The sequence below is a fragment of the Centroberyx gerrardi genome, chromosome 14, assembly GCF_048128805.1.
Source record: "Centroberyx gerrardi isolate f3 chromosome 14, fCenGer3.hap1.cur.20231027, whole genome shotgun sequence".
NCBI classification, from domain to species: domain Eukaryota; kingdom Metazoa; phylum Chordata; class Actinopteri; order Beryciformes; family Berycidae; genus Centroberyx; species Centroberyx gerrardi.
The window spans coordinates 31840746-31867826 of record NC_136010.1 but is presented as its reverse complement, the minus strand read 5'-3'; the positions used below and the strand labels follow the sequence as shown (position 1 = coordinate 31867826).

At 49.7% G+C, this 27081-nt stretch overlaps 1 protein-coding gene across 1 annotated transcript; it reads left to right on the top strand.

The window, feature by feature from the left end:
* Window positions 1-2945: 2945 nt before the first annotated feature.
* strn3 (striatin, calmodulin binding protein 3) lies at window positions 2946-27081 on the top strand. The gene is made up of 16 exons (XM_078288307.1): window positions 2946-3155; window positions 6170-6273; window positions 6639-6712; window positions 7301-7382; window positions 7554-7721; window positions 9032-9167; window positions 13302-13437; window positions 15205-15344; window positions 15500-15678; window positions 16238-16285; window positions 16663-16784; window positions 18082-18249; window positions 19375-19515; window positions 19768-19866; window positions 20491-20577; window positions 23705-27081. The coding sequence occupies exons 1-16, from the start codon at window positions 2946-2948 to the stop codon at window positions 23872-23874; spliced, it is 2064 nt and encodes a 687-aa protein (XP_078144433.1). The 3' UTR covers window positions 23875-27081.

Here is a 27081-nt window from a genome sequence, read left to right as displayed (position 1 = left end):
CACTGACTCCCACTGCGACTCTCACTGCGACTCCCACTGACTCCCACTGTGACTCCCACCGACTCCCACTGTGACTCCCACCGTGACTCCCACTGTCTCCCACTGCGACTCCCACTGACTCCCACTGTGACTCCCACCGTCTCCCACTGCGACTCCCACTGTGACTCCCACTGACTCCCACTGTGACTCCCACCGTCTCCCACTGCGACTCTCACTGTGACTCCCACTGACTCCCACTGTGACTCCCACCGTCTCCCACTGTGACTCCCACTGTGACTCCCACCGTCTCCCACTGCGACTCCCACCGTGACTCCCTCTGACTCCCACTGTGACTCCCACTGTGACTCCCAGTGACTCCCTCTGTGACTCCCACTGTCCCTCTGTGACTCCCACTGCGACTCTCACTGTGACTCCCACTGACTCCCACTGTGACTCCCACCGTCTCCCACTGCGACTCCCACTGTGACTCCCACTGACTCCCACTGTGACTCCCACCGTCTCCCACTGCGACTCCCACTGTGACTCCCAGTGACTCCCTCTGAGACTCCCACCGTGACTCCCACTGTGACCCCCACTGTTACTCCCACCGTCTCCCACTGCGACTCCCACTGTGACTCCCACCGTCTCCCACTGCGACTCCCACTGTGACTCCCACTGTGACTCCCACCGTCTCCCACTGCGACTCCCTCTGTGACTCCCACTGACTCTCTCTGTGACTCCCACTGACTCCCTCTGTGACTCCCACTGCGACTTCCACCGTGACTCCCTGACTCCCACTGTGACTCCCTCTGTGACTCCCTCTGCGACTCCCTCTGTGACTCCCTCTGTGACTCCCACCGCGACTCCCACCGCGACTCCCACCGCGACTCCCACCGCGACTCCCACCGCGACTCCCACCGAGACTCCCACCGTGACTCCCTCTGTCACTCCCACTGAGACTCCCACTGAGACTCCCACCGTGACTCCCACCGTGACTCCCACCGCGACTCCCACCGAGACTCCCACCGAGACTCCCACCGAGACTCCCTCTGTGACTCCCTCTGTGACTCCCACTGTGACTCCCACCGAGACTCCCTCTGTGACTCCCACCGTGACTCCCACCGAGACTCCCACCGAGACTCCCACCGAGACTCCCACCGAGACTCCCACCGAGACTCCCACCGTGACTCCCACCGTGACTCCCACCGTGACTCCCACCGTGACTCCCACTGAGACTCCCACTGAGACTCCCACTGAGACTCCCACTGAGACTCCCACTGAGACTCCCACTGAGACTCCCACTGAGACTCCCTCTGTGACTCCCACTGAGACTCCCACTGAGACTCCCACTGTGACTCCCACAGATTCCAAACTCAAACCCAGCAGCTTTACTGTTGAGAACAGATCAGGACAGTAAACTGACCCTCCACACACTGACATTTCCCTGCATGCACTCTGGCTGGTCCAGTAGAGTCCAGTCTCTCATTTGTCCGGAGGTTTTCCTCCTGAGGCTGATCTGGAGTCTGATTATAGCTCTGCTCACTAAGGATGACATCAGAGCTGATGAGTAACCCACACACACACACACTGATCCTCGTGCTCCCCTTCATTTTTACCCATTTATGTAGCATCAGTCCTCTTACCTTATCAGTAGTAGTAGTTGTTATAGTAGTAGTAGCAGTAGAAGCAGGGTTAGGGTTTGGGTTAGTAGTAATAGTAGTACTTGTAGTAGCAGCAAGTTAGTATTAATAGTAGTTGTAGTAGCAGTAGTATTCTTGGTTGTGGTAGTATTAATAGGAGTTGACTGAACCGTTATTTAAGCAGAGTATCAGTCGTGTTTCTGTCAGTGTTGCTGTTAGAAATTGGTCTCTCTGCTGCTCCTGCAGTGCATTCTGGTCTCTCTCCTGCTCCTGCAGTGCATTCTGGTCTCTCTGCTGCTCCTGCAGTGCATTCTGGTCTCTCTCCTGCTCCTGCAGTGCATTCTGGTCTCTCTCCTGCTCCTGCAGTGCATTCTGGTCTCTTTCCTGCTCCTGTGGTGGAGAAACTGGTCTCTCTCCTCTTCTACGATGGATTTCTCCCTGTATGATTGTTGAACGTCTCTTGGTGCAAAATGGCGGCTCTTGAAAGAAGCCCTCGCTCTTTGATTCTGAGGGACTGACACCAAAACCTGACGTTTACCGCTGATGTTTTACATCCTGAAACATTTTCTCATATCAAACTGGAAATATCTGGAGGTGACGTCACCTCGTCTACGATTGGCCGGTTATCCACCAAGAAGAAAAATACAGCAGTTTAAGGGGAATTCTCCTTTAATAACAGCGTCTCTGTTCTGTTCTAAACATCCAGCTGGCTGCTGAGGTTTGACCTGGAGGTTTCTGTTGGACTCCTGTCCTGGTCACGCCCCCTCACTCACACACACACACACACACACACACACACCTACCTCCTGGTATGTCAGAGGTATGTGGGGGGTAGTGTGGGGCTGTGGCTGTCAATCACTCAGCCAGCCAATCAGTGCGAGGCTGAATTAGTCTGGTCTGTTATGTAATCCCTCTTCCAGACATCCCCATTTTCTCTCTCTCTCTCTCTCTCTCTCTCTCTCTCTCTCTCTCTCTCTCTCTCTCTCTCTCTGGAGCGGGTGGCGGAGGGGGGGGGGTTTCCTCATCGTCATGGCGACCCTTACTAGAGGAAGTCGTGACCCCCAGTTTGCCTCTGAAACCCCCCTGTTGCCATGGGCACCTGGCAGAGAGGCTCAGCTGTGTGTGTGTGTGTGTATAAATAGCTCTCAGCCTTCTATCAGTGTTGAGTTTCAGGACCAGCTGCTCACAGAGAAGACAGACAGACAGGTAGAAATGGTCAGTTAGATAGATAGAAAGGGGCAGAGAGGCAGACAGGTCAGTGAGACAGACAGCTGACCGACAGGTGTCAGTGTGTGGAGGTTAAAGAGGAAGACGAGTGTCTGGAGGATGGATGATGTAATGCTCCAGGTGTTCCTGCCTCATCACAGACAGACGTCTCACCTGCGGGTTCGACAGGACTTTAGATCAGAACCTCTGGGTCTTCCATCCCCGGACCAGCTGCCAAGGTCTCTGGTTTCAGGACCCCTTTGGGTCGGTTCTGTGTTCTGGAAGAACCTCCACCTGCTGCACACTTCAGCTCTGAAGGCTGAAAGCCTGGTCCTGATGCCAGAGAGTCTGTTCTGCACTTCACTTTTAAACACGAAAAGGTTCAGAACCAGAGGCTGAACCGGCTGAGCGTCCCACTGCCTGTCTGTCCTGTCTCTCTGCCTGTCTGTCCTGTCTCTCTGCCTGTCTGTCCCGTCTCTCTGCCTGTCTGTCCTGTCTCTCTGCCTGTCTATCCCGTCTCTCTGCCTGTCTGTCCCGTCTCTCTGCCTGTCTGTCCCGTCTCTCTGCCTGTCTGTCCCGTCTCTCTGCCTGTCTCTCTGCCTGTCTGTCCCGTCTCTCTGCCTGTCTGTCCCGTCTCTCTGCCTGTCTGTCCTGTCTCTCTGCCTGTCTCTCTGCCTGTCTGTCCCGTCTCTCTGCCTGTCTGTCCTGTCTCTCTGCCTGTCTGTCCTGTCTCTCTGCCTGTCTGTCCCGTCTCTCTGCCTGTCTGTCCTGTCTCTCTGCCTGTCTATCCCGTCTCTCTGCCTGTCTGTCCTGTCTCTCTGCCTGTCTGTCCCGTCTCTCTGCCTGTCTGTCCCGTCTCTCTGCCTGTCTGTCCCGTCTCTCTGCCTGTCTCTCTGCCTGTCTGTCCCGTCTCTCTGCCTGTCTGTCCCGTCTCTCTGCCTGTCTGTCCTGTCTCTCTGCCTGTCTCTCTGCCTGTCTGTCCCGTCTCTCTGCCTGTCTGTCCTGTCTCTCTGCCTGTCTGTCCTGTCTCTCTGCCTGTCTGTCCTGTCTCTCTACCTGTCTGTCCTGTCTCTCTCTACTGACCACTAATCAAATAAAGACAAAAATCCACAAAAACTATTTAAAAGGTGTTTAGCCAACGCCCCTCGTCACAAAACCAAACGAGCGTTTCTCCTGAGCAGAGTGTCTTCCATTCTGCTGAATCAGCTGTTTGCATCTGATCTCCTGCACTAACTTGTCTTCAAAAGGCAGCTACTGTTTTATTATTTCACTTTCAAATGGCAACTTTTGTGAATTCTAAAATGAAACTAGTTTTCCCTTTTTTCCACTGTATTTAAATGTGTTTATGTTAATATGTTAAATGTTTTAATATAGAGGACGCTTTTTTCTGCAGAACCAGAAGAAATGTTGTGAAAAATACAATAAAACCTGTAATTATAAAATGCTCATTTGATTTTCCCTGTCGTTAGCGCGTAATAATAATAATAATAATAATAATAATCCTAAAACGGTGAAACCGTGATTTTTCCTCACTGCAGTCGTACCATCAACAGCTCAACCTGTCTGAAGACTCTCTGCTCTGTGATTGGACAGACAGCAGACTGCATGAACACTAACCTGTCTGACAGACAGACAGACAGACAGACAGACAGACAGACAGACAGACAGACAGGGACAGACAGACAGACAGGGGGACAGACAGACAGACGGGGACAGACAGACAGGGGGACAGACAGACAGACAGACGGGGACAGACAGACAGACGGAGACAGACAGACGGGGACAGACAGACAGACGGGGACAGACAGACAGACAGACAGACGGAGACAGACAGACGGGGACAGACAGACAGACGGGGACAGACAGACAGACAGACAGACAGACGGGGACAGACAGACAGACAGACAGACGGGGACAGACAGACAGACGGGGACAGACAGACGGGGACAGACAGACAGACAGACGGGGACAGACAGACAGACAGACAGACGGGGACAGACAGACGGGGACAGACAGACAGACAGACAGACGGGGACAGACAGACAGACGGAGACAGACAGACAGACAGACAGACAGACGGGGACAGACAGACAGACAGACGGGGACAGACAGACAGACAGACGGGGACAGACAGACAGACGGGGACAGACAGACAGACAGACAGACAGACAGACGGGGACAGACAGACAGACGGAGACAGACAGACGGGGACAGACAGACAGACTCTGCTGTGTGTGTTAGCAGCAGACAGCTGATCTCTGCTCATTGTGTATTCAGGTACTTTTACGTGAGAAATAACAAAATGGCCCCTGACACAGAAGAACCAATCAGAGCTCGGCTTTGTGCCGCGACAGAACGAAGAAGACAATGTTCCCGTCAGTTGTGTAACTTAGATTTTAATAATCAATAAGTAGTTTATTGTACATGACGGCTACGTGTTCAGAGTGAATCCTCTTGGCTTCTTGTCCTGCAGCCTGAAACTCTACTTCCTGTTTCTATTTTCCATTCTATTGGCTGAAGCTCTGCGTGTGCAGCTTCTGTTACTGCTGAGGAGTCAGGGTTTGACCTTTGACCCCAACACACCTGACTGCTGAGGAGTCAGGGTTTGACCTTTGACCTCAACACACCTGACTGCTGAGGAGTCAGGGTTTGACCTTTGACCTCAACACACCTGACTGCTGAGGAGTCAGGGTTTGACCTTTGACCTCAACACACCTGACTGCTGGGTTTTACTGGTTTTACTGGGATTAATCATTTCTCTGTCTCTTCTGTCTCTCTCTCCCTCTCCACCTGTCTGTCTCTCTCTCCACCTGTCTGTCTCTCTGTCTGTCTCTCTCTCTCCCTCTCTCCACCTGTCTGTCTCTCTCTCCACCTGTCTCTCTCTCTGTGTCTCTCTGTCTGTCTCTCTCTCCACCTGTCTGTCTCTCTCTCCACCTGTCTGTCTGTGTCTCTCTCCCTCTCTCCACCTGTCTGTCTCTCTCTCTGTCTCTCTCTCCCTCTCTTCACCTGTCTCTCTCTCTGTCTCTCTCTCCCTCTCTCCACCTGTCTGTCTCTCTCTCCACCTGTCTCTCTCTCTGTGTCTCTCTCTCTGTGTCTCTCTCCACCTGTCTGTCTCTCTCTCCACCTGTCTGTCTGTCTCTCTCCCTCTCTCCACCTGTCTGTCTCTCTCTGTCTCTCTCTCCCTCTCTCCACCTGTCTCTCTCTGTCTCTCTCTCCCTCTCTCCACCTGTCTGTCTCTCTCTCCACCTGTCTCTCTGTCTGTCTCTCTCTCCCTCTCTCCACCTGTCTGTCTCTCTCTCCCTCTCTCCACCTGTCTCTCCCTCTCCACCTGTCTGTCTGTCCAGGCCAGGATAGCGTTCCTGCAGGGAGAGAGGAAAGGTCAGGAGAACCTGAAGAACGATCTGGTCAGAAGAATAAAGATGTTAGAATACGCACTGAAGCAGGAAAGGTAAGAGACGGAACCTCTGCTGTGTGGGCGGGGCCAGAGACGTGTGGGCGGGGCCAGAGACGTGTGGGCGGGGCCAGAGACGTGGGTGGGGCCAGATGCTGTGGTTATAAATACATAAATAATAAATATCCACCAGTAGAAAAAATTCTCACAGCTTAGAGTCATTTTAAGTTTTTCTCTGACAAAACAATTCTGTTTTTGATGAGAGAAACATTTAATTTGATAATAATTTGATAATATTGAATTTCAGGTATCATGTTTTTAAATTGGATCTCCAGAGTTATGAAGCTGCTGCTTTCCTGCGGTCTTGATGTTGTTTTGTTTTGTTTTGTTTTGTTTTGTTTTGTTTTGTTTTGTGTCTCCAGAGCAAAATACCACAAGTTAAAATACGGAACAGAGTTGAACCAAGGTGAAGTGAAGATGCCAAGCTTTGAATCAGGTACGAGATCCAGTACAGTACTGCAAATACTGCAAATACTACACAACACTGTACTACAGCCAGATACACAGTACAGTACAACATGACACTGTGTAGTACTGTATAGTACTGTGTAGTACTGTGATACTACACAACACTGTACTACCGCCAGATACACAGTACAGTACAACATGACACTGTGTAGTACTGTGTAGTACTGTGATACTACACAACACTGTACTGCACTTTCACTTTCTCTCTATAGAAAGGCTGCAGGGTTTTAAATCCATCTGCTGCACTCTGTCTTCTGTCTCCTCCTCTTCCTCCTCCTCTTCCTCTTACTCCTCCTCCTCTTCCTCTTCCTCCTCCTCTTCCTCTTACTCCTCTTCCTCCTCCTCCTCCTCTTACTTCTCCTCCTCCTCCTCTTCCTCCTCTTCTCCCCTCCTCAGCTGTATCTTCTCCTTTATCTATTTTCCTGTTTTCTCTCCTCCTTTCCTCCTTGTCCACTCTGTTCCTCTCCTTTCTTCTCCTCTCTCCTTGATTATGTGTCATAATTGGTCATTATCTGTGTGTGTGTGTGTGTGTGTGTGTGTGTGTGTGTGCATGCAGAAGACACCAAAGACTCAGAAGTCTCTGCTGTTCCTGCCAACAGCCAGCTCACCTGGAAACAAGGAAGACAACTACTCAGACAGTGAGAACACACACACACCACACACACACACACACACACACACAAATTAGCCTGCCTCTCTCTTATCTACTGCTACTATTAACAGAACTGGAGATATTGATCCATGTGTGTCTTTTGTGTGTGTGTGTGTGTGTGTGTGTGTGTGTGTGTGGTGTGTGTGTGTGTGTGCAGGTACCTGCAGGAGGTGGGCTACACTGACACCATCCTGGACGTTCGCTCCCAGAGAGTTCGCTCTCTGCTCGGTCTGTCGGGTTCTGAGCAGAACGGATCTCTGGAGAACAAGAACCTGCAGCATCTGATCAACGGAACGGACCGCCGGAAGGGACCGGACAGCAAGAGGTACACACACACACACACACACACACCAGACACACCGCACACACACACCGCACACACACACACACACCAGACACACCACACACACACGCACACCCCACACACACACACACCAGACACACACACACGCACACACACCGGATCAACAGAACAGATGACTTGGACTAGCATCACAGTTTTAATTGCTTGAGTCTTGACTTGATGCATGAAGAGAAGACTTGAGACTTGACTTGACTTGGGTTCTGGTGACTTGGGTTCTGGTGACTTGGGTTCTGGTGACTTGGGTTCTGGTGACTTGGGACTTGACTCTGACTTGTACTTTGATGACTTGAAAAGGTTTCTAAAGTCTTGACTTGAGATCTTGTGTTTGTGTAAATGACTTAGATTGAAAGTGATGAGATTTGTTCCAGCGGACGACTGAATTTAAATTCTGTTTTCAGAATTTGTATGGAATGATTGAATTTATTGAAGTTGAAACTGATTATAGAAATCAAACTCATGATGCTCTTACCAAGTTTTTATCCTATTAAAACCATATTGCATTGAAAAGTCCTAGATATTTAGTTTTCTTTAAGATATTAAATTGATACTGGATTCAGTTGGTTGGTTTCTCCAGGTGAACACTGACCTTTGACCTCTGGTGGCACCAAATCATGGCAGCGAGAGTCTCACGCCGGGCCACACCGCCTACCTCTACCTGTGCGTGACGGCGACCTCGCTGAACTGCTGCGGTCTCTGAAGTCATTGAATTTTCTAACCCAGAAACGCTAGAGGGCTTTTAATTTGAAACAGAAACAGAAAGTGTTGAGTAAAAAAAAAATGTATATTTTTTCATGCCTGTGACATTCTACAGATATAGACATTGAAACTGTATTGAAAGGAAATGTTGAAATGTTGCTGGTATGATGTCAATATGACTATCAACAGATCATTTTCACTGTCTATTTTTTGCTGAGAACCGCACGCGTCACACGGAAAAAATAGGCGACACGGCGAATCTCTAGATGAGCCGCAGCCGGGCCGCGTGGCTGCTCTAACCTGTTAACATGGGCGCCGAAATGAAAAGCAACAGGTTCCGCGACGCACACGCGCTGCTCAGGTAGGCGGTGTGGCCCGGGTGTCAGTCCTCTAACAAGAGAACTGACACCTGAAACACAAGGGATTATGGGTAGAAGGAGACGGAAAGCCTAACAGAACAAAATGAAGTCTGGAATGATGCTCATATTCAGCTGTTTCTTCATGTGTTCTGAACCGGTGTGAACAGAAGAGACAGACAGGTCCATCATGCTGTGTGTGTGTGTGTGTGTGTCCAGGAGTCCAGGAGACGTTCTGGAGACGTTCAACTTCCTGGAAAACACTGAGGACAGCGATGAAGACGAGGATGAGGAGGGAGAGCTGCTGGATGACATCAGCACCGACAAACACAGAGCCAAGAAACACAAGAGCAAGGTGCACACACACACTGACACACACACACACACACACACACCCACTGACACATACACACACACACACTGACACACGCACACACACACACTGACACATACACACTGAAACACACACACACTGACACACACACTGAAACACACACACGCGCTTACTTGCTTGCTTATGGTTGTCCATGGAATCCGATGACGACGTCCACTTGTGTCCTTTAACGTTGGGTTCTTTGATGGCTGAAGAGTCCAGTCCAGGAAGCAGGTGGGGCTGTGTAAGTTGTAGTGGAGGTGGTAGTACTGGCAGCCATGGGTGTGTTCCTGCTGAGTCTCTGTTGCTGTCTTCTGGCAGTCCTCTCCTCCTCCAGCCTGCGAGTTCCGACTAGGCGGCGCTGCCGCCGGGAGTCGCGGTCAGCAGCAGCATCCTCCAGGTCCTCGGGTCTGATGTTGCACTTCCTCAGTAAAGTCTTCAGCCGGTCCTTGTACCTCTTCTTCTGCCCTCCTGCCGAGCGCCGGCCACGGTGTAACTGGCCATACGGCGCTCTGCGGGGCAGTCGGTCTTGGGGCATCCGGATCACATGTCCAAGCCGGCGTAATTGGTGCTGGGTGATCGTGGCCTCGATACTTCTGCAGTTGGTCTTTGCAAGTATTTCAGTATGAGGGACACGATCACGCCAGGTGAGCCCCAGGATGCGCTGTAGGCATCCCATACGGAAGCGCTCCATGGACGCAATGTGACGGCTGTAGGTGACCCAGGCTTCACAGCTGTAGAGGAGGGTGGTGATGCAGACAGCCTCGTAGACGGCAACCTTGGTGTGCAGGTGGAGATTCTTGTTCTGAAAGACCCGGCGCCGGAGTCTCCCAAAGGCGGCTGACGTTTGCCTGATCCGGTTTTGAATTTCGTGGTCAATGCTGCAGTCCTCAGAAAGGATACTGCCCAGATATTTGAAGGACGGAGCTATTGTCAGTTGTTTGTGCTCGATGGTGAAGACAGGCAATGTGCGTGGGGTACTGGAACTCTATTGGCAGACCACTTCTGTCTTGGTGGTGTTGACAGACAGCCCCATCCTGCTGTAGGCCCTGACAACCACAGCAAGGATGGACTGAAGGTCCTGTGGAGAGTGAGCCACAAGAGCACAGTCATCTGCGTACTGCAGCTCGAGGACCCGCTCTCTGGACAGTTTGGTGGTTGCTTGGAGCCTCCTGATGTTGAAGAGGTTTCCATCCATTCGGGTGACACATAGGAGGAAGATGTTAAAGAGTACAGGTGCCAGGACACGCCCTTGTCTTACCCCTGTGCGTACAGGGAAAGGCACAGACTCTTGTCCTCCAATGGTCACATGAGCCGTCATCCCATTGTGGAATTGGCGGAGGATGCTGATAAATTTGGCTGGGCAGCCAAACTTGACAAGCACACTCCACAGGAGCTCCCTGTTAACAGTGTCAAAGGCCTTAGAGAGGTCGATAAAGGTCCTGATGTTGTTCCCGGCACTTCTCCTGAAGTTGCCGTGATGTAAAGATCATGTCGACCGTACTGCTGTTCTTCCTAAACCCGCACTGTGACTCAGGTAGCATTGACTCTGTGAGGTTATTGATCAGCCTCTGTAGCATCACCTTGGCCAGGACCTTGCCAGCAACAGCAAGGAGTGATATTCCCCTACTGTTACCGCAGATAGACTTGTCACCCTTATTTTTGTAGATGGCGACGATGTTGGCGTCCCTCCACTGTTGGGGTATGTTCTCATCTGCCCAGGCCTTGGTAATGTATTGATGGAGAGTTCTTGTGCTGAGGTACCCTCCCTGCTTCAGTAGTTCTGCAGGGATGCTGTCAGTGCCAGAAGACTTGTTGTTCTTTAAAGCACGGACAGCTGCTAGAACCTCCATGAAGGTTGGCGGCTGGCTGAGGTCATGGATGGGGGGGCGTTCAGGCAGTTCTTCCAGAATGGTGTGGTCTGCAGGAGAGTGTTGATTGAGTAGGTCATCAAAGTGCTCAGCCCACCTCAACAGGATCCGGTTTTGGTCCTTCAAAAGTGTGAGACCATCTGCTGTTTTCAGGGGGGTGACAGAGCAGTTTTTTGGGGCATAGATGTTTTTTACAGAATTACAGAAATTATGCATGTCATTTTTTTGTCTGCATACATTTGTATCTCATGAGCCTTACTTGTCCACCATTCATTTTGCAGGGTCCGCATGGTCTTTTCAACTTCCCAGCGAGCTACCTGCCACAGCTGCCTAATTGAGCTGGATGAGGGGTTATTTAAGGTTGCCCTGTGCGCTTTGTGCATGTTGCCAGCGATTTCTTGATGATGTCTGAGTTGTCGTCAAACCAGTCTTGATGTTTTTTGCCTCTGTAGCCAATGGTTTGAGCTGCTGCCTCATAAAGTGAGGAGCTAATCGAGGCCCACTTCTGGTCCATGGGATCCTCCGAGCTCAGACCTGGTTCAATCTCACCTCAGCTTTCCTCAGCTGGGTGCAGTGTAGGCGCTTCTTACTTGACTTTTGCAGCCGCAAGGGGGGAAGCATTGAGATGTGGAGTTTGGCTATAATCATACGGTGGTCCGTCCAGCATTCTGCTCCTCTCATGGCACGGGTTATGAGAACATCGCTGATGTCACTGCGTCTCACTATGACGTAGTCGATTAAGTGCCAGTGTTTGGAGTGGGGATGCATCCAAGATGTTTTATATTTGTTCTTCTGCTGGAACAGTGTGTATTAGTTATGGTCAGGTCATGCTCAGCACACCGAGTAAGAAGTCTCATGCCATTTGCATTGACCACTGCCCCGCTGCCTTATGGGTTAGTCTGGGAGGACAAAAGGCTATGGGAGCACACCATGAGAGAAAAGCAACGTGGTGGCAGCACGCGTAGGCGGACCTCGACAGACTGAGGAACCGGCAGCTGCCTACAGCTGGGGAGGGTGCTGGTCGCAGGTTTGAATGAACTGGAAGCCCCTAGTCGGACCCCTACACGTCAGCGGCACAGGGCTATCATGGTTGCTAGCAGCTGAGACTGAAAAGGTGGCCTAAAAATTGGTTACCGCACCTATCGGGACATTCCACAATGCGGTTGAAATAAGAAAGCAATTAATTTGGAACTGGCATCATGGAACGTGAGAACCCTCCTGGACTCTACTGGCAACTCTGACAGACCCCATCGGAGAACAGCACTAGTTGCTGCTGAACTGAGGCCGTACAACGTTGACATTGCTGCCCTGAGCGAGACCAGGCTCCTGGATGAAAGATCCCTAAAGGAAGAAGGAATGGGCTATACCTTTTTCTGGAAAGGCTACCCCCCTGGTGGACAACATCTGCATGGTGTGGGACTGGCAGTCAAAAACACACTCCTACCAAGCCTGACTGAAACACCTGTCGGCATCAGTGAAAGGCTAATGTCCCTCCGTATCCCCCTAGCAAAGAAGCGCTTTGCCACCCTTCTCAGTGCTTATGTACCAACTATGCCATCTGAGAATGAGGCCATGGACTGCTTCTGTCAGTCGCTGGATGAGGCTCTCCGCCGGATCCCCAAGAATGACAAGATCCTCTTGCTGGGCGACTTCAATGCTCGGGTTGGCCAGAACAACTGAATATGGAGTGGAGTGCTTGGTGGACGTGTGTGTGTGTGTGTGTGTGTGTGTGTGGGCCTAGCCCACAGGGTGTTGTGATGAGCCTAGTGCAGTAGTTAGAGGGAAGGTGCATGCCTACTTCCCACCTGCTTGCTACCCTCTCGCTTACAGCTCACTGCCGCTGGCTAGCCCTTGTGGTGAACAGGGAAGCAGCCTGGTGCGTAAGTCGTAAGTCTTCTCATGCCAGTACACAGCCTCTCCATCACCAAGACTCCTGCCAGGCTCCTCGTGGCCACTCACGGTAACTGGACGCCCCGCGGCCCCGCGGCCCCAGGCGAACATGGCAGGGGATCTCGGAGCTGCAGTGGTCCCCAGAGGTGGTGCAGGCCCACAGAGTGGACACGCCCTGGCATCAGCCAACACACACACACTGACACACACACACACACACACACACTGACACACACAGCTGACAATGTGTTTGACCCATTTTAAATAAATGTGTCTTCCTTATTTCCTTCCTTCCCTCCCTCTTTCCCTCACTCCCTTCCTTCCTCCTCCCCCCCCCCCCCCCCCCCCCCCTCAGGTGGGGAACGAGGGCTTGGCTTCAGAGGAGGACGCCGACACGGAGGAGGCACTGAAGGAGTTTGACTTCCTGGTGACGGCCGAAGACGGAGAGGGAGCGGGGGAGGCAAGGAGCTCCGGAGACGGGACAGAGTGGGGTGAGAGAGAGAGAGACTCACAGAGAGAGAGAGAGACAGACTCACAGAGAGAGAGAGACAGATTCACAGAGAGAGAGAGAGAGACAGACTCACAGAGAGAGAGAGAGAGAGACAGATTCACAGAGAGAGAGAGACAGACTCAGAGAGAGAGAGAGAGAGACAGACTCACAGAGAGAGAATGAGAGAGAGAGACAGACTCACAGAGAGAGAGAGACAGACAGACTCACAGAGAGAGAGAGAGACAGACTCACAGAGAGAGAGAGACAGATTCACAGAGAGAGAGACAGACAGACTCACAGAGAGAGAGACAGACAGACTCACAGAGAGAGAGACAGATTCACAGAGAGAGAAAGAGAGAGAGAGACAGATTCACAGAGAGAGAGACAGACTCGCAGAGAGAGAGAGACAGATTCACAGAGAGAGAGAGAGACAGACAGACTCACAGAGAGAGAGAGACAGATTCACAGAGAGAGAGAGAGAGAGACAGACTCGCAGAGAGAGTGACAGATTCACAGAGAGAGAGAGAGAGACAGATTCACAGAGAGAGAGAGAGAGAGACTCAGAGAGAATGAGAGAGAGACAGACAGACTCACAGAGAGAGAGAGAGACTCGGAAAGAGAGAGAGACAGATTCACAGAGAGAGAGAGAAAGTGTCTCTTTGCCTCAGTGTCTCCACGCAGTGAGCGGGGGCTCAGCTAGCGGGGACGCAGCGAGCGGGGACGCAGCGAGCGGGGACGCAGCGAGCGGGGACGCAGCGAGCGGGGACGCAGCGAGCGGGGACGCAGCGATGAACCCGTGTGACGACGAGCCGCACTTTGAACGCCACGGCTTTCTGACCGTAACGTCTTAGAAGCTGCGGTGTCCTGAGCTCCTGAATGCGGCCTCACGCTCGCACCAGACCGCGCCTGGCAAAACTTCTCAGAGAGAATCTCTGTTGATGTTTGTGTGGAGGCTGCATCAGCTAACAGAGAGGAGACAACATCCATAGTTCCTTAAATCAGCAGTGCGGAGCATTTTGGATTCCTGCAAAATGACGTTGGTTTGTTGAAGAAGACTGATATTCAGTTTGCAAAGCCAACGGCTCTAACACATCTGACTTGCTAAGACTCCACATCACCGTCCGTCCTGATGATCGACACAGGTGATCAAAGTAAACTGAAACAGGTTGAACTCACTGAGGCGTAAAGCTGGTAGAGGATTAAATATAAATCAGCGAAGTCGCGGTGTGAGTTGGACTCTCAGTGCAACGTAAGCCAACGTCAGTAAAGCAGAAACAGGAGTATTGTGCGCCCATCATTACTTTATCTACTTTACATTTTATAAAAGCTCACCAACATGGCTGTGATCTGGTCCAAACACAGAAGTGTTCCAGCGTTTCTCCTCAGCAGAGTGTCTTCCATTCTGCTGAATCAGCTGTTTGCATCTGATCTCCTGCACTAACTTGTCTTCAAAAGGCAGCTACTGTTTTATTATTTCACTTTCAAATGGCAACTTTTGTGAATTCTAAAAGGAAACTAGTTTTCCCTTTTTTCCACTGTATTTAAATGTGGTTTTAATATAGAGGACGCTTTTTTCTGCAGAACCAGAAGAAATGTTGTGACACACATAATCAGAAAACGGTGAAACCGTGAATTAATTCTTCATTTGATTATATTTTGAATTGCTTTAATTTTGATTTGGAGGGAAAATGTTTGTGTTTTCTTGTTTCATGGTATTAAAGTCTCTCTCTCTCTCCCCCCCCCCCCCCCCCCCCCCCACCCCCTCCAGCGGAGCCTCTTCCCTTCCCTCCAGCGAGGGGGAAGTCGTTCCTGTTGGGCGGGTCGGACGATGTGTTGGAGAGTGTGCTGGGACTGGGCGACCTGGCCGACCTCACCGTCGCCAACGACGACACCGACTACAGCTACGATGTGAGACACACACACACACACACACAGTGAAAACATGCACACACAAACAGCTACAGTATGAGACACACATACAGAGTTTTATCCCATAAATTCTATCATTTATTCACACATAGACACTCATTCATGTGCTCTCCCCCCCTGGCTCCGCCCCCCAGCTGCCGTCCAATAAGGAGTCTTCGTTCAGGAAGACGTGGAGTCCTAAATACACACTGCGGAGCCACTTTGACGGCGTTCGAGCGCTGGCCTTCCACCCGGTGGAGCCCTGCCTCCTCACCGTGTCCGAGGACCACACCCTCAAGCTGTGGAACCTCACCAAGACCGTCCCCGCCAAAAAGTAGGTCCTCCTCACCCTCGACCTCTACCTCACCTTGAACCTGAATGTCAGCTTGTGTTGTTTTAGTTGTTTGTGTCGTAAACTGGAACCTCACCAGACTTTCTCTGTCAAAGTTGTTTTTTTGAGTCCATGAAGATTTTTTTTTACCCAGGATCCTTGTCACCAAGTCGACCTTCAGCGAGTCAAAAAGGTCAAAAACAAAATGAACTAGTGCAGCTTCCAGTTTCTCCTCAGAGGGAAAAGTCTGGAGAATCTCTTTCCTCATGCTCAGATCCTGAGCGTTAGCATCTCATCTCCTCTCCTCCGCTGCTCCTCCTCTACCCAGAATCCTCTCTGTCAGACCCAGAATCCCCCTGAGCAACGTCCTGTAGGAGTTACTGCTGCAGCAGGTTAGAGTTCAGCTTGGAGATGATTAAAAACAGGAGGAAACGTCTGTAAAGCTGCTGCTGGTGATAATGGTGATGAAGATGAGGATGAGGATGGGTGTGATGGAGATGAAGGTGGTTTGGTTGATGATGTGTTTAATGGTCTTCATGTTTTATTTCCATCTGTTTTCTAGAAGTGCCTCTTTCGACGTGGAGCCCATCTACACATTCAGAGCCCATGTGTGAGTATCTGGACACACACACACACACACACACACACACAGCTAATATAATGTGATAGAGTTTACATCAGCAGCCATCCAGGTTGTTGAAGGACTGCAGAAGGCTGGTGCTGTCTGAAAGAAACTGACTCAACTATCAGTCAAGTAAAAAGCTTTTAAATGTCTCTCTCTCTCTCTCTCTCTGTCTCTCTCTCTCTCTCCCTCTCTCTCTGTCTCTGTCTCTGTCTCTCTCTCTGTCCCCTTCTCTCTCTCTCTCTGTCTCTTTCTCTCTCTCTCTGTCTCTCTCTCTCTCTCTGTCCCCTTCTCTCTCTCTCTCTGTCTCCCTCTCTCTCTCTCCCTCTCTCTCTCTGTCTCCCTCTCTCTCTCTCTCCCTCTAGTGGTCCAGTCTTGTCGTTGGCGATGACCTCCAGTGGTGAGCAGTGTTTCAGTGGAGGCATCGACTCCACCATCCAGTGGTGGAACATCCCCAGCTCCAATGTAGACCCATACGACACCTATGGTACACACACACACACACACACACACACACCCTTTTTACACCTACAGTACACACATGGGTGAGTGTTTTTAATCTAGACTGCATCCTGACTACAGTTGAGGAACTGGAGAGAGAAAAGACCGGATCCAAACCAGGTTTCTCCTGTTCATGAATCGCAACACTGTGAACATAAAGTGTTTTTCCCTAGGGGATCAATAAAGTGCATCTTTATCAATAAAGTGCATCTTTAAGGGCGCTTTCACACCGCAAAGTCCGCTTAAAGTCCGAACCAGAGTTCGCTAGGTTGTTACATTGTATCGGTCCGGTTCGTTTCACACCGATAATATCAAGCGGTGGGAGTGAAAACAAGTCCAGACCTGTCCAGGCCCACAGCGCCTGTGTTGAATTCAAGCCCCCAGGAACAGGGACCACACTGATCCGTCTTAAAACGGACAGAATTACTGACAGATAGACGGCAGAAACACAGCAGCTTCGCTCAGAACGGAGCTGCTTCATAGAAACAAGTTAAATTCACTTGAACACATGTTTTATCACATTGGGTTGAAAATAGGAAGGAATGTCTAGTTTCTTCTTTCTCTACATTTTCACAACAACCTGTCAGCTCTGCAGCTCCGGTTAAACTCTGTCTGTCATTTGATTGTGCGTTTGTTTAATGTCGCCCGACATCCCGGTTGAGCGGAGTTTTCTGTTTTTAAGCACTGTGATTGGCCCGAAGGTCCAAACACCGCCCAGTCAGAAAACTTTGGTTATAAAGCGAACCGAGCCAGTACTTCAAGCTCCTAAAACAGGAACAACCACCGGTACTGCTACTGTATTTTATTTTAATCACCATTTCCTTTCTTTGGTTCGGACTTTATCAAAGTTGCTTTCACACCAAAATGATCCGCACCACGGTCCAAATGGAAGAGGACCGAGACCGGCGATTTTTGGCGAACGTTTTGCAAGATTTTGGTCCGCACTCGAGTCCGCATGGCGCGTTCACACCAGTCAAAATGATCCGAACTTAGCAAAAACGTCCTAAAGTCCGGACCAAACGATGCTGGTGTGAAAACCACCTGAGTGTTAAAACTCCAGATGTATCAGAACCTGAGTTTCATCATTTAGTTTCTTTAAAGTCTGGAGGATCCAGACTGGAAGAGTCAATCGAGACTAAAGTTCCTGCTGTTCTTTAAAAAGTTCCATCATTTGGTTTCATGTTGAGAAGTTTCTGTTTTTCATGATCCGTTTGGAACCGAAGTCTGAATACAGATGAATTCACTGATTCTGCTCGATCCCCTTTTCCCTCTGGTCCAATCAGATCCCAGCGTCCTGGCGGGGTCGTGGGCGGGGCATACGGACGCCGTGTGGGGATTGGCTTACAGCGGCATCAAGAACCGGCTCCTGTCCTGCTCCGCGGACGGAACGGTCAAACTGTGGAACCCACAAGAGAAAAACCCCTGCATCAGCACTTTCAACACAAACCACGGTGAGAACCGCAGAGAGGGTTCTAGATAGAACGTCTGAACCACATACACACTTTAAATACAGTCTGAGGTTCTAGTGAGAACATCTTAATGATTTCCAGCTGATGGAATGGTTTGAATAGGAAACACTGAGAACGAAGCTGCTAGAACCATGTAACAGAACAAAACAAATCCCAGAAGGTTCTAGTGAGAACATCTGAACAGTGACTGTTGGCTGACTGAATGGCTCAAATAGATGAATATGCACTAAATGCAGAAAAGAGTAAGAGAACGGTAGAACGGTTTCTACTGTGAGTGCAGATAAGAGAGAACCACAGAGGAGGTTCTGTTTGGAACCGTGACTGTTTACAGCTGGTAGAATGATTTCAATAGAACCCAGGTGAGGAAACACAGCAACATGGTGAAGAAGGTTCTAGGTAGAACCGCTGTATCAGCTTGTTCCTGCGGTTCTGGGAAGTTTGGGGATTTGAAAATTTTGTTTTTCAGGACAGGAAATGTTTTGAAAAATTGCAAAACATCATTAAACTTTGATAAAGTTACAACATTTTTAACAGTGATACGTTTTTTGTTTTTTGTATTTTTGATTTTTGTTAATGTTTGTAAACTAAAATAATATTTACAGAGTAAATAACAAAAACTCATTTTTTAAATTTTATTATGATCTGCATTTACCTGTTTTTATTTTATTTTATTTGTATTTTTATTGTTTTATTTATTGCTTACATTATTATTATTATTATTATTATCATCATTCTGATGTCCAGGTTTTTATGTGAACTTGTTTAACATTTGTCAGTTAGTAAATGATCACAGCGCCGCCCAGTGGTGAAGTTACTCCTTTCTCCACTCGTGTGTGTGTGTGTGGTATATATATGTGTGTGTCTGGTGTGAGTGTGTGGTATATATATGTGTGTGTGTGTGTGTGGTATATATATGTGTATGGTATGTGTGTGTGTGGTATATATATGTGTGTGTCTGGTGTGTGTGGTATATATACGTGTGTGTGGGGGGTATATATATGTGTGTCTGGTGTGTGTGTGGTATATATATGTGTGTGTGTGTGGTGTATATATGTGTGTGTGCGTGTGGTATATGTGTGTGTGTGGTATATATGTGTGTGTGTGTAGAGCACGGGATCCCCACGGCGGTGGATTTTAACGGCTGTGACCCCGCCCACATGGTGGCGTCCTTCAACACGGGAGACGTGGTGGTGTACGACCTGGAGACCTCCCAGCATGCACTGGTGCTGAAGGGACAGGGAGACGGCAGTAAGAGCACGCACGCACACACACACACACACACACACACACACGGCAGAGTTCCACTGTGTTATTTGTTCTTCTATATTTATTCTTCTTCTTTCCTTTTCCTTCTTCTCATCCTTTCTTCTTCTTTTGCTCTTCTATTCTTTTCTCTTTCCTTCTGCTTCTTTCCTCTTTTCTTCCCCTCGTCTCTTTTCCTCTCCTCTCGTCTTTTGTCCTTCCTTCCCTTCCCCTCACATCTCTTCTTCTTCTTTTAAGACTGTCACCATATCAACCAGGTCGTCAGTCATCCCACTCTGCCGGTCACCATCACCGCTCATGAAGACCGACAGATCAAGTTCTACGACAACAAGTCAGGTCAGTCTGCTCACCTGTCTGTCTCTCCACCTGTCTGTCTCTCCACCTGTCTGTCTCTCCACCTGTCTGTCGGTCTGTTAGTGATGGACGATCTGTTTCTCTCCTGATCCGACTCAATACGTGATATGAGGTTCAGGATCAATACAACCAGGAAAAGATGTGATCAATAAAAGTTCAGAGTCTGACTGCAGAATTCTGTTTATTTCTGAGATTCAAATCTTTCTAGCGATGCCATTGGCTGCTAGAATGTAAACAACAATTTAAAAATGTCATTACAAAGTGACAATAATATAATTTGGATGGAGAGTTTGTGAAACTGATGGTCAAGAGTCTCATTAGTGATTACTACAGCAGAATAACATGGAGCTGATATCACCATTCATGTTCCTGACAGCAGAATAACATGGAGCTGATATCACCATTCATGTTCCTGACAGCAGAATAACATGGAGCTGATATCACCATTCATGTTCCTGACACAGCAGACTGACTGACAGTTTGTATTGAGATATATTGAGTTTCAACATGTTGTCCCATCAGTAATGTCAGTCTCTCCGCCTGTCTGTCTCTCCACCTGTCTAACCTCCACCTGTCTCATCTTTCTCCACCTGTCTGTCTCTCCAGGTAAAGTCATCCATGCCATGGTGGCTCATCTGGATGCAGTGACCAGTCTGGCAGTGGATCCTAACGGCATCTACCTGATGTCAGGCAGTAAGTTTCTCTGTTCTACCTGATGTCAGGCAGTAAGTTTCTCTGTTCTACCTGATGTCAGGCAGTAAGTTTCACCGCAGGTTACATCACTGATGATGTGTCCAGGAGCATCTGGAGATGTATGCCATCAATCACTTTACTGGCCAGCGACGACCAAAAATAGACTGGTTGATGACCAAGAACGGGGTGTGATGACTGGAGAGACAGTGGAGAGCTTGGAAAGACGGCAACCATGGCGGGGCGGCAGCCCAAACCGCATCCTCTATAAGGAGGAGACCCATAAGAAACTACAGATAACCTTATGGAAGAATATCCCCAGGGGTGTCAGAGAGGGGAGGGGAGGGGGATCTGATGGACCACAGGCTGACGACCAATAGCAATGGACAATCGACTACGAGTATGGAATGCAGATGTGGAAAGGTCTGCAAGAACTGCCGAGACCCGGATGAAGTGTTTGGATGGAGAGGGAGCGCCACAATGCACAGGTACCCAACCTGGTGAGACGCAGGAGGAGCCAGGCCCAGAAGCACCCCATAGAGCCCGGAGCCTCCATGTGGCGCAACCAGTCCCTCCGAACAGACCTCCGGAGGAGGTCCGTGTCCGACGACTATCATCATCAGTTTTGCTGTGGAGAGGTTTGGTGTAGTGGAGAAGAGGACACCCTACACCATGAACCAAAGAGCAGCGAAGATCCACAAGATCTGTCAGGAGCTGGGATCCCTCAAGAAGCAGTACAAGGAGGCCAGCGAGGAGCAACGGCCCCCCTTGGCTGACCTGCGGACCATCCTGAGGAAGAAGCTGATGATCCTGCACAGAGTTGAATGGCACAGGAGACGGCAGGATGAAAGAGCCAGGAAGCGGGCGTCCTTCATAGCCAACCCCTTCAGCTTCGGCTTGCTCGAAGGAGGAAATCACACATCCAGAACACCTACAGCGACCCTGAATGGCAGCAGGAGCTGGGACAGTGCTACGTCCTGATAGACCCACCACCACCCGTCAAGGAGTTTGACACCAGGGAGCCACTCCTGAAAGGGGTCCAGGACGTTGTGAGGAGAGCAAGATTGAGTTCAGCCCCCGGACTGAGTGGAGTCCCATACAAGGTCTACAAGCACTGTCTTTTTCTACTCAAGCGGCTCTGGAAGATCCTGAAAGTCCTCTAGAGGAGAGGAAAGGTGGCCCAGCAGTGGAGATACGCCGAAGGAGTCTGGATCCCAAAGGAAGAAGATTCCCAAGAGAATCGACCAGTTCAGGATCATCTCCTTGCTAAGCGTTGAAGGAAAGATTTTCTTCAGCATCGTAGCAAGGCGGCTGACTGACTTCCTCTCCAACATCGGCTTCATAGACACCTCAGTGCAGAAGGGCGGCATCCCTGGAGTACCGGGGTGTCTGGAGCACACAGGAGTGGTGACCCAGCTCATCAGAGAAGCCCGAGAGAACAAGGGAGACCTGACAGTGCTCTGGCTCGACCTGGCCAACGCCTACGGCTCCATCCTCCACAAGCTGGTCCAGACAACCGTGGTCAAGTATCATGTGCCGGGCCAAGTGGCAGATCTCATCCTGGATTATGACAGCCAGTTCAGTATGAGAGTCTCGACAGGGTCAGTAACATCACAGTGACACAGACTGGAGGTGGGATCATCACAGGCTGGACCATCTCCATGATCCTCTTCGCCTTGGCAATGAACATGATCGTCAAGTCTGCCAAACCGGAGTGTCGGGGCCCTCGGACCAAGTCAGGGACGAGTCAACCACCAATCAGGGCCTTCGTGGATGACCTGACAGTCACCACCGAGTCAGTGCCAGGAAGCAGGTGGATCCCGCAGGGGCTGGAGAACCTGATCCGATGGGCAAGGATGAGCTTCAAGCCGGCAAAATCAAGATCACTGGTGCTGAAGAAGGGGGCGAAGTCTGGGACAGGTCCCGCTTCAGCATTGAAGGTACAACAATCCCAACTGTCTCTGAAAAGCCAGTGAAGAGCCTTGGCAAGGTGTTCAACAGCAGCCTGAAGGACACAACATCAGTCCAGGCTGCCTGTCAGGAGCTGGAGGACTGGCTGAGAGCAGCTGACCGGTCAGGGCTTCCCGGCAAGTTCAAGGCGTGGATCTATCAGCACGGGATCCTGCCAAGGATACTCTGGCCGCTGCTTGTCTACGAGGTCCCCATCTCCATCTTAGAAACCTTGGAGAGGAAGGTCAGCAGCTGTCTCAGGAGGTGGCTGGGACCAGGAGGCCAGACATCCTCCTGGTCTCAGAGGCAACTAAGAGCATCATCCTTTTGGAGCTGACAGCACCGTGGGAGGACCGTCTGGAGGAAGACCACGAGAGGAAGAGGGCCAAATATGAAGATCTTGTCATCAACTGCTGTAAGCAGGGCTGGAAGGCGAGGTGCAGGCCCACTGAGGTTGGCTGCAGAGGTTTGAGCCTTGAGCGAACTGGGCATCACCGGAGAGGGGAGGAGGAGAACCATCAAGAACATCACAGAGGCAGCAGAGAAATCCTGGAGGTGGCTCTGGGTCAGGAGAGGAGGTCCATGGGGAGGAGCAAATGCCACCTGAACACAAGCCGTGGTCTGATCAACCATGGCTGGGTCGCCTGGGCGAGGTGTCTGATGTTGGAAGACTCAAAACACCCGATGACCCCAGGTTACATCACTGGTGATGTGTTCAGGAGCATCTAGACATGTATGCTATCAATCACTCTGTTCTCCCTGATGTTAGGCAGTAAGTTTCTCTGTTCTCCCTGATGTCAGGCAGTAAGTTTCTCTGTTCTCCCAGATGTCAGGCAGTAAGTTTCTCTGTTCTCCCTGATGTTAGGCAGTAAGTTTCTCTGTTCTCCCTGATGTTAGGCAGTAAGTTTCTCTGTTCTCCCTGATGTCAGGCAGTAAGTTTCTCTGTTCTCCCAGATGTCAGGCAGTAAGTTTCTCTGTTCTCCCTGATGTCAGGCAGTAAGTTTCTCTGTTCTCCCTGATGTTAGGCAGTAAGTTTCTCTGTTCTCCCTGATGTCAGGCAGTAAGTTTCTCTGTTCTCCCTGATGTCAGGCAGTAAGTTTCTCTGTTCTCCCAGATGTCAGGCAGTAAGTTTCTCTGTTCTCCCTGATGTCAGGCAGTAAGTTTCTCTGTTCTCCCCCAGGTCATGACTGCTCCCTGCGGCTGTGGAACCTGGACAGTAAGACGTGCGTTCAGGAAATCACGGCTCACCGCAAGAAGAGCGAGGAGGCGATCTACGATGTGGCGTTCCACCCCTCCAAGGCCTACATCGCTTCCGCCGGAGCTGACGCCCTTGCCAGGGTCTACGTCTAGAGAGGGGGGCGGGGGGCGAGAGACACACACACACACACACACACACAGACAGACAGGTAGAGAGAGAGAGAGAGAGAGAGGCTAGTCTGTAGACACACATCAACACAGAGGATTCTGGGTCTGTTTCTGAAATAGAGAGACAGGCGGAGAGAGAGAGAGGAGGGCTAGTCAACACACTCTCTCACACACACACACACACACACACACTTGTAGAGAGGATGGTCTACTCTGTGCCAGACTGAACAAAGAATATATATTACTGAAAGAGGTTGCGTTCTCAGACTGGAGGTGAAGAGGATCTCCACTGGAAGACTGAACACACACACACACACACACACAGCAGGTGGGCGGTCCCTCCTGCCTCAGGTTCCACTCTGACTGACTGAAGAGACTGAGAGACGTTCAGCAGCGCAGAAAGAAACGTTGTGAAAACGTTGTTTGAAACCCGCAGATAGAGCTGTATCATATAGAACCGGCTCGCCTCCGTTAGCGGGCGCTCTCGCTCCCGCCCCTTCTCATCTGTCATGTGAAGTAAATCCTGTCAGCAACGCCCGCCGAAAGTTGGCGAGTCCTGAACGTAACTCTGACGACACTACATGAAGCTGCGCTCTCCTCTGTCTTCTTCTTCTCTTCCTGCTTCTGCAGAAACACTAGCTCCGCCTCCTGATGCAGGGGGCGGAGCAATGGAAGAAACGCTCAGCCAGCGAAGTTCAACTCTGTTTCAGCTTAAAGGAAAACTCCCTAAAACACTTTAACTGTTAAAATCAGGTGTTGGTGACGTTCTTTTCATTCCTGGCTCCACTTAGTTTATTTGTTGTGTTTTTCTTCTTGGTGGATAACCGGCCAATCGTAGACGAGGTGATGTCACCTCCAGATATTTATAGTTTGATATGAGAAAATGTTTCAGGATGTAAAACATCAGCGGTAAACGTCAGGTTTTGGTGTCAGTCCCTCAGAATCAAAGAGCGAGGGCTTCTTTCTAGAGCCGCCATTTTGCACCAAGAGACGTTCAACAATCATACAGGGAGAAATCCATCGTAGAAGAGGAGAGAGACCAATTTCTCCACCACAGGAGCAGGAGAGAGACCAGAATGCACTGCAGGAGCAGGAGAGAGACCAGAATGCACTGCAGGAGCAGGAGAGAGACCAGAATGCAATGCAGCAGAGAGACAGGCTGGGTTTTTGGGTTTTGCAGACAAGGCAGGTTGAGGAAAGTGAGTAAATGACAGCACTTCATCACTAAACTCATAATGTGTGGAACATCAGACTGAAGAGACTGAGCAGTCGGAGTTTTCCTTTAAACTGAAGCTGAAGAGAGAAGAGAAGACGGAGGATTCAACAGCAACAGAAAATCCGACGTTTCGCCCCTCTGGCAGAATTCAGGCAACATTTAGAAATTGAGTTTCCTGCGATTCGTTTTTTTTTTTTTTTAATCAGATCTGAACCGAAACATCAAAGATATTCTTAGATTTTATCCTGTTTTCCTTCATAAAGTTTTTCAAAGAATAAATAAGTTAAAATCATGTCTATACTTCCTAAATTGGGCAGTGAGAGAAACCAGCTGATTTTGGATCTAAATGAATCCTGTATCTGTTTTAATTTGGATCTGATGGAAGCTCCGAAGTTGTAAGAATCTTTATAATAATTCTCCAGATCTGGACTGCGTTGGGCTAAATATCTGATTTTCTGTTGCCATGGTAACGCAGCCAGTTTGCCCTCTGACGAGGTGCGAGCTGATTGGATATCCGTTCTGTCGGCGGACCTCGGTCGTTGGCTGCCGTGCCGTCAGGGGCGGGACCCGGCGACCGCACCTCAGCCCCTGGTGGGCCAATCAGAGCCCTGCGTTTAAGTCCCGCCCATTCAACCACCAATGTAGCGAGAAAAGGAATTGGGTCAATCAGCTTCAGACGTTTAGCATTAGTTACACATGGAAGTTTTTTGTTTGTGTAAAATAAATCTAGTTTTTATAATCCTTTTTATATAAATGAAAAGTCTCATAAATGCACCGAGAATTCTGGTTTTAAAAAGGGAATTCTTCGTTCCCGTCCGATCCTGCCATCCGACACGAGGCCCCGCCCATCCGCTTCCTTTTCCTGTCACATGACTCTCGGACCGCGGCTCAGCCAGAGCGTTCTCCTGACGGGTTCCTGTGAGAACCCGATCCGGTTCAGATCCAGACCTGGAGCTCTAGAAACGTCTGAAGTGAAGGAGGAAGAGGAGAATCTGTCTGACGGAGAGGCGGAGCTTCAACTCTTCATCTGTCCACATCTTTCCCTTCACCTTCGCTGTTCCGTAACTCCCTCCTCTTCCTCCCTTCTCCTCTTCCTCTCTCCTCTTCCTCCCTCCTCTTCCTCTCCCTCTCAGCTCTTCCTCCTCTTCCTCCCTTCTCCTCTCCCTCTCAGCTCTTCCTCCCTGCTCTTCCTCTCAGCTCTTCCTCCCTTCTCCTCTTCCTCTCTCCTCTTCCTCTCTCCTCTTCCTCCCTCCTCTTCCTCTCAGTTCTTCCTCCCTCCTCTTCCTCCTCCCTGTATCACTGTGTGATTCCTCTCACTCTCTTACTGGATTTGACTTTTCTTCATCACAGCTTCATCAAGCAGGAATAATGTTATTTATATTGTTATGATTTAGTCTTATCCTTATAAGGAGAGAACAGTTTGAGCCCCAGGAGAACTGTCCAATCAGGGGCCTCCTGGAGTGGATTTTGAAAACAAACGTTTAAACGCTGCCAGGTGATTGGTTTAAGTTCCAGTCCGCTCTGAAGCATGGGAGTTTTATCAGTGTGGTTTGTTATATTCCACCGATTTTTGTTTTAATTTTATTTTTCTAAGTTAAGGGATTTGTAACGCAAACGGTTCCAGATGAATCACGACTCGAAACAAAACCTTTTTGTTCGTTTCTACGTTTCCCTTTTGTTTTACCCTGCAGAACTTTTATTTTCAACCACGCTACGACTTATGGTGTAACTAAAGACTTTTTTTTTGTTTGTGTAATGCATGATTAATACAATAAAAGTATTTTTTCTAGTCTTCCAAAAAAATGGAAAAAAAAAGTTCTGATCAGTTTGCGAGTTTTGATGAGTTTTGTAAGGTTTTTTTGATTTACAAACTATGAAACAGCAGATTTTAAAGATTGTACCACATAGCAAAATACAACTGTTGAAATGTATATAAAATGTCTATAATAACTATTAAATGGTGTACCTGTACAGAG

Coding starts and splice junctions, on each gene's coding strand:
- strn3 (XM_078288307.1), top strand. CDS start 2,946: ATGGATGATGTAATGCTCCAGGTGTTCCTGCCTCATCACAGACAGACG. Junction 7,722..9,031: donor AAGGGACCGGACAGCAAGAG/GTACACACACAC, acceptor GTGTGTGTCCAG/GAGTCCAGGAGACGTTCTGG. Junction 19,516..19,767: donor GAAGGGACAGGGAGACGGCA/GTAAGAGCACGC, acceptor TCTTCTTTTAAG/ACTGTCACCATATCAACCAG.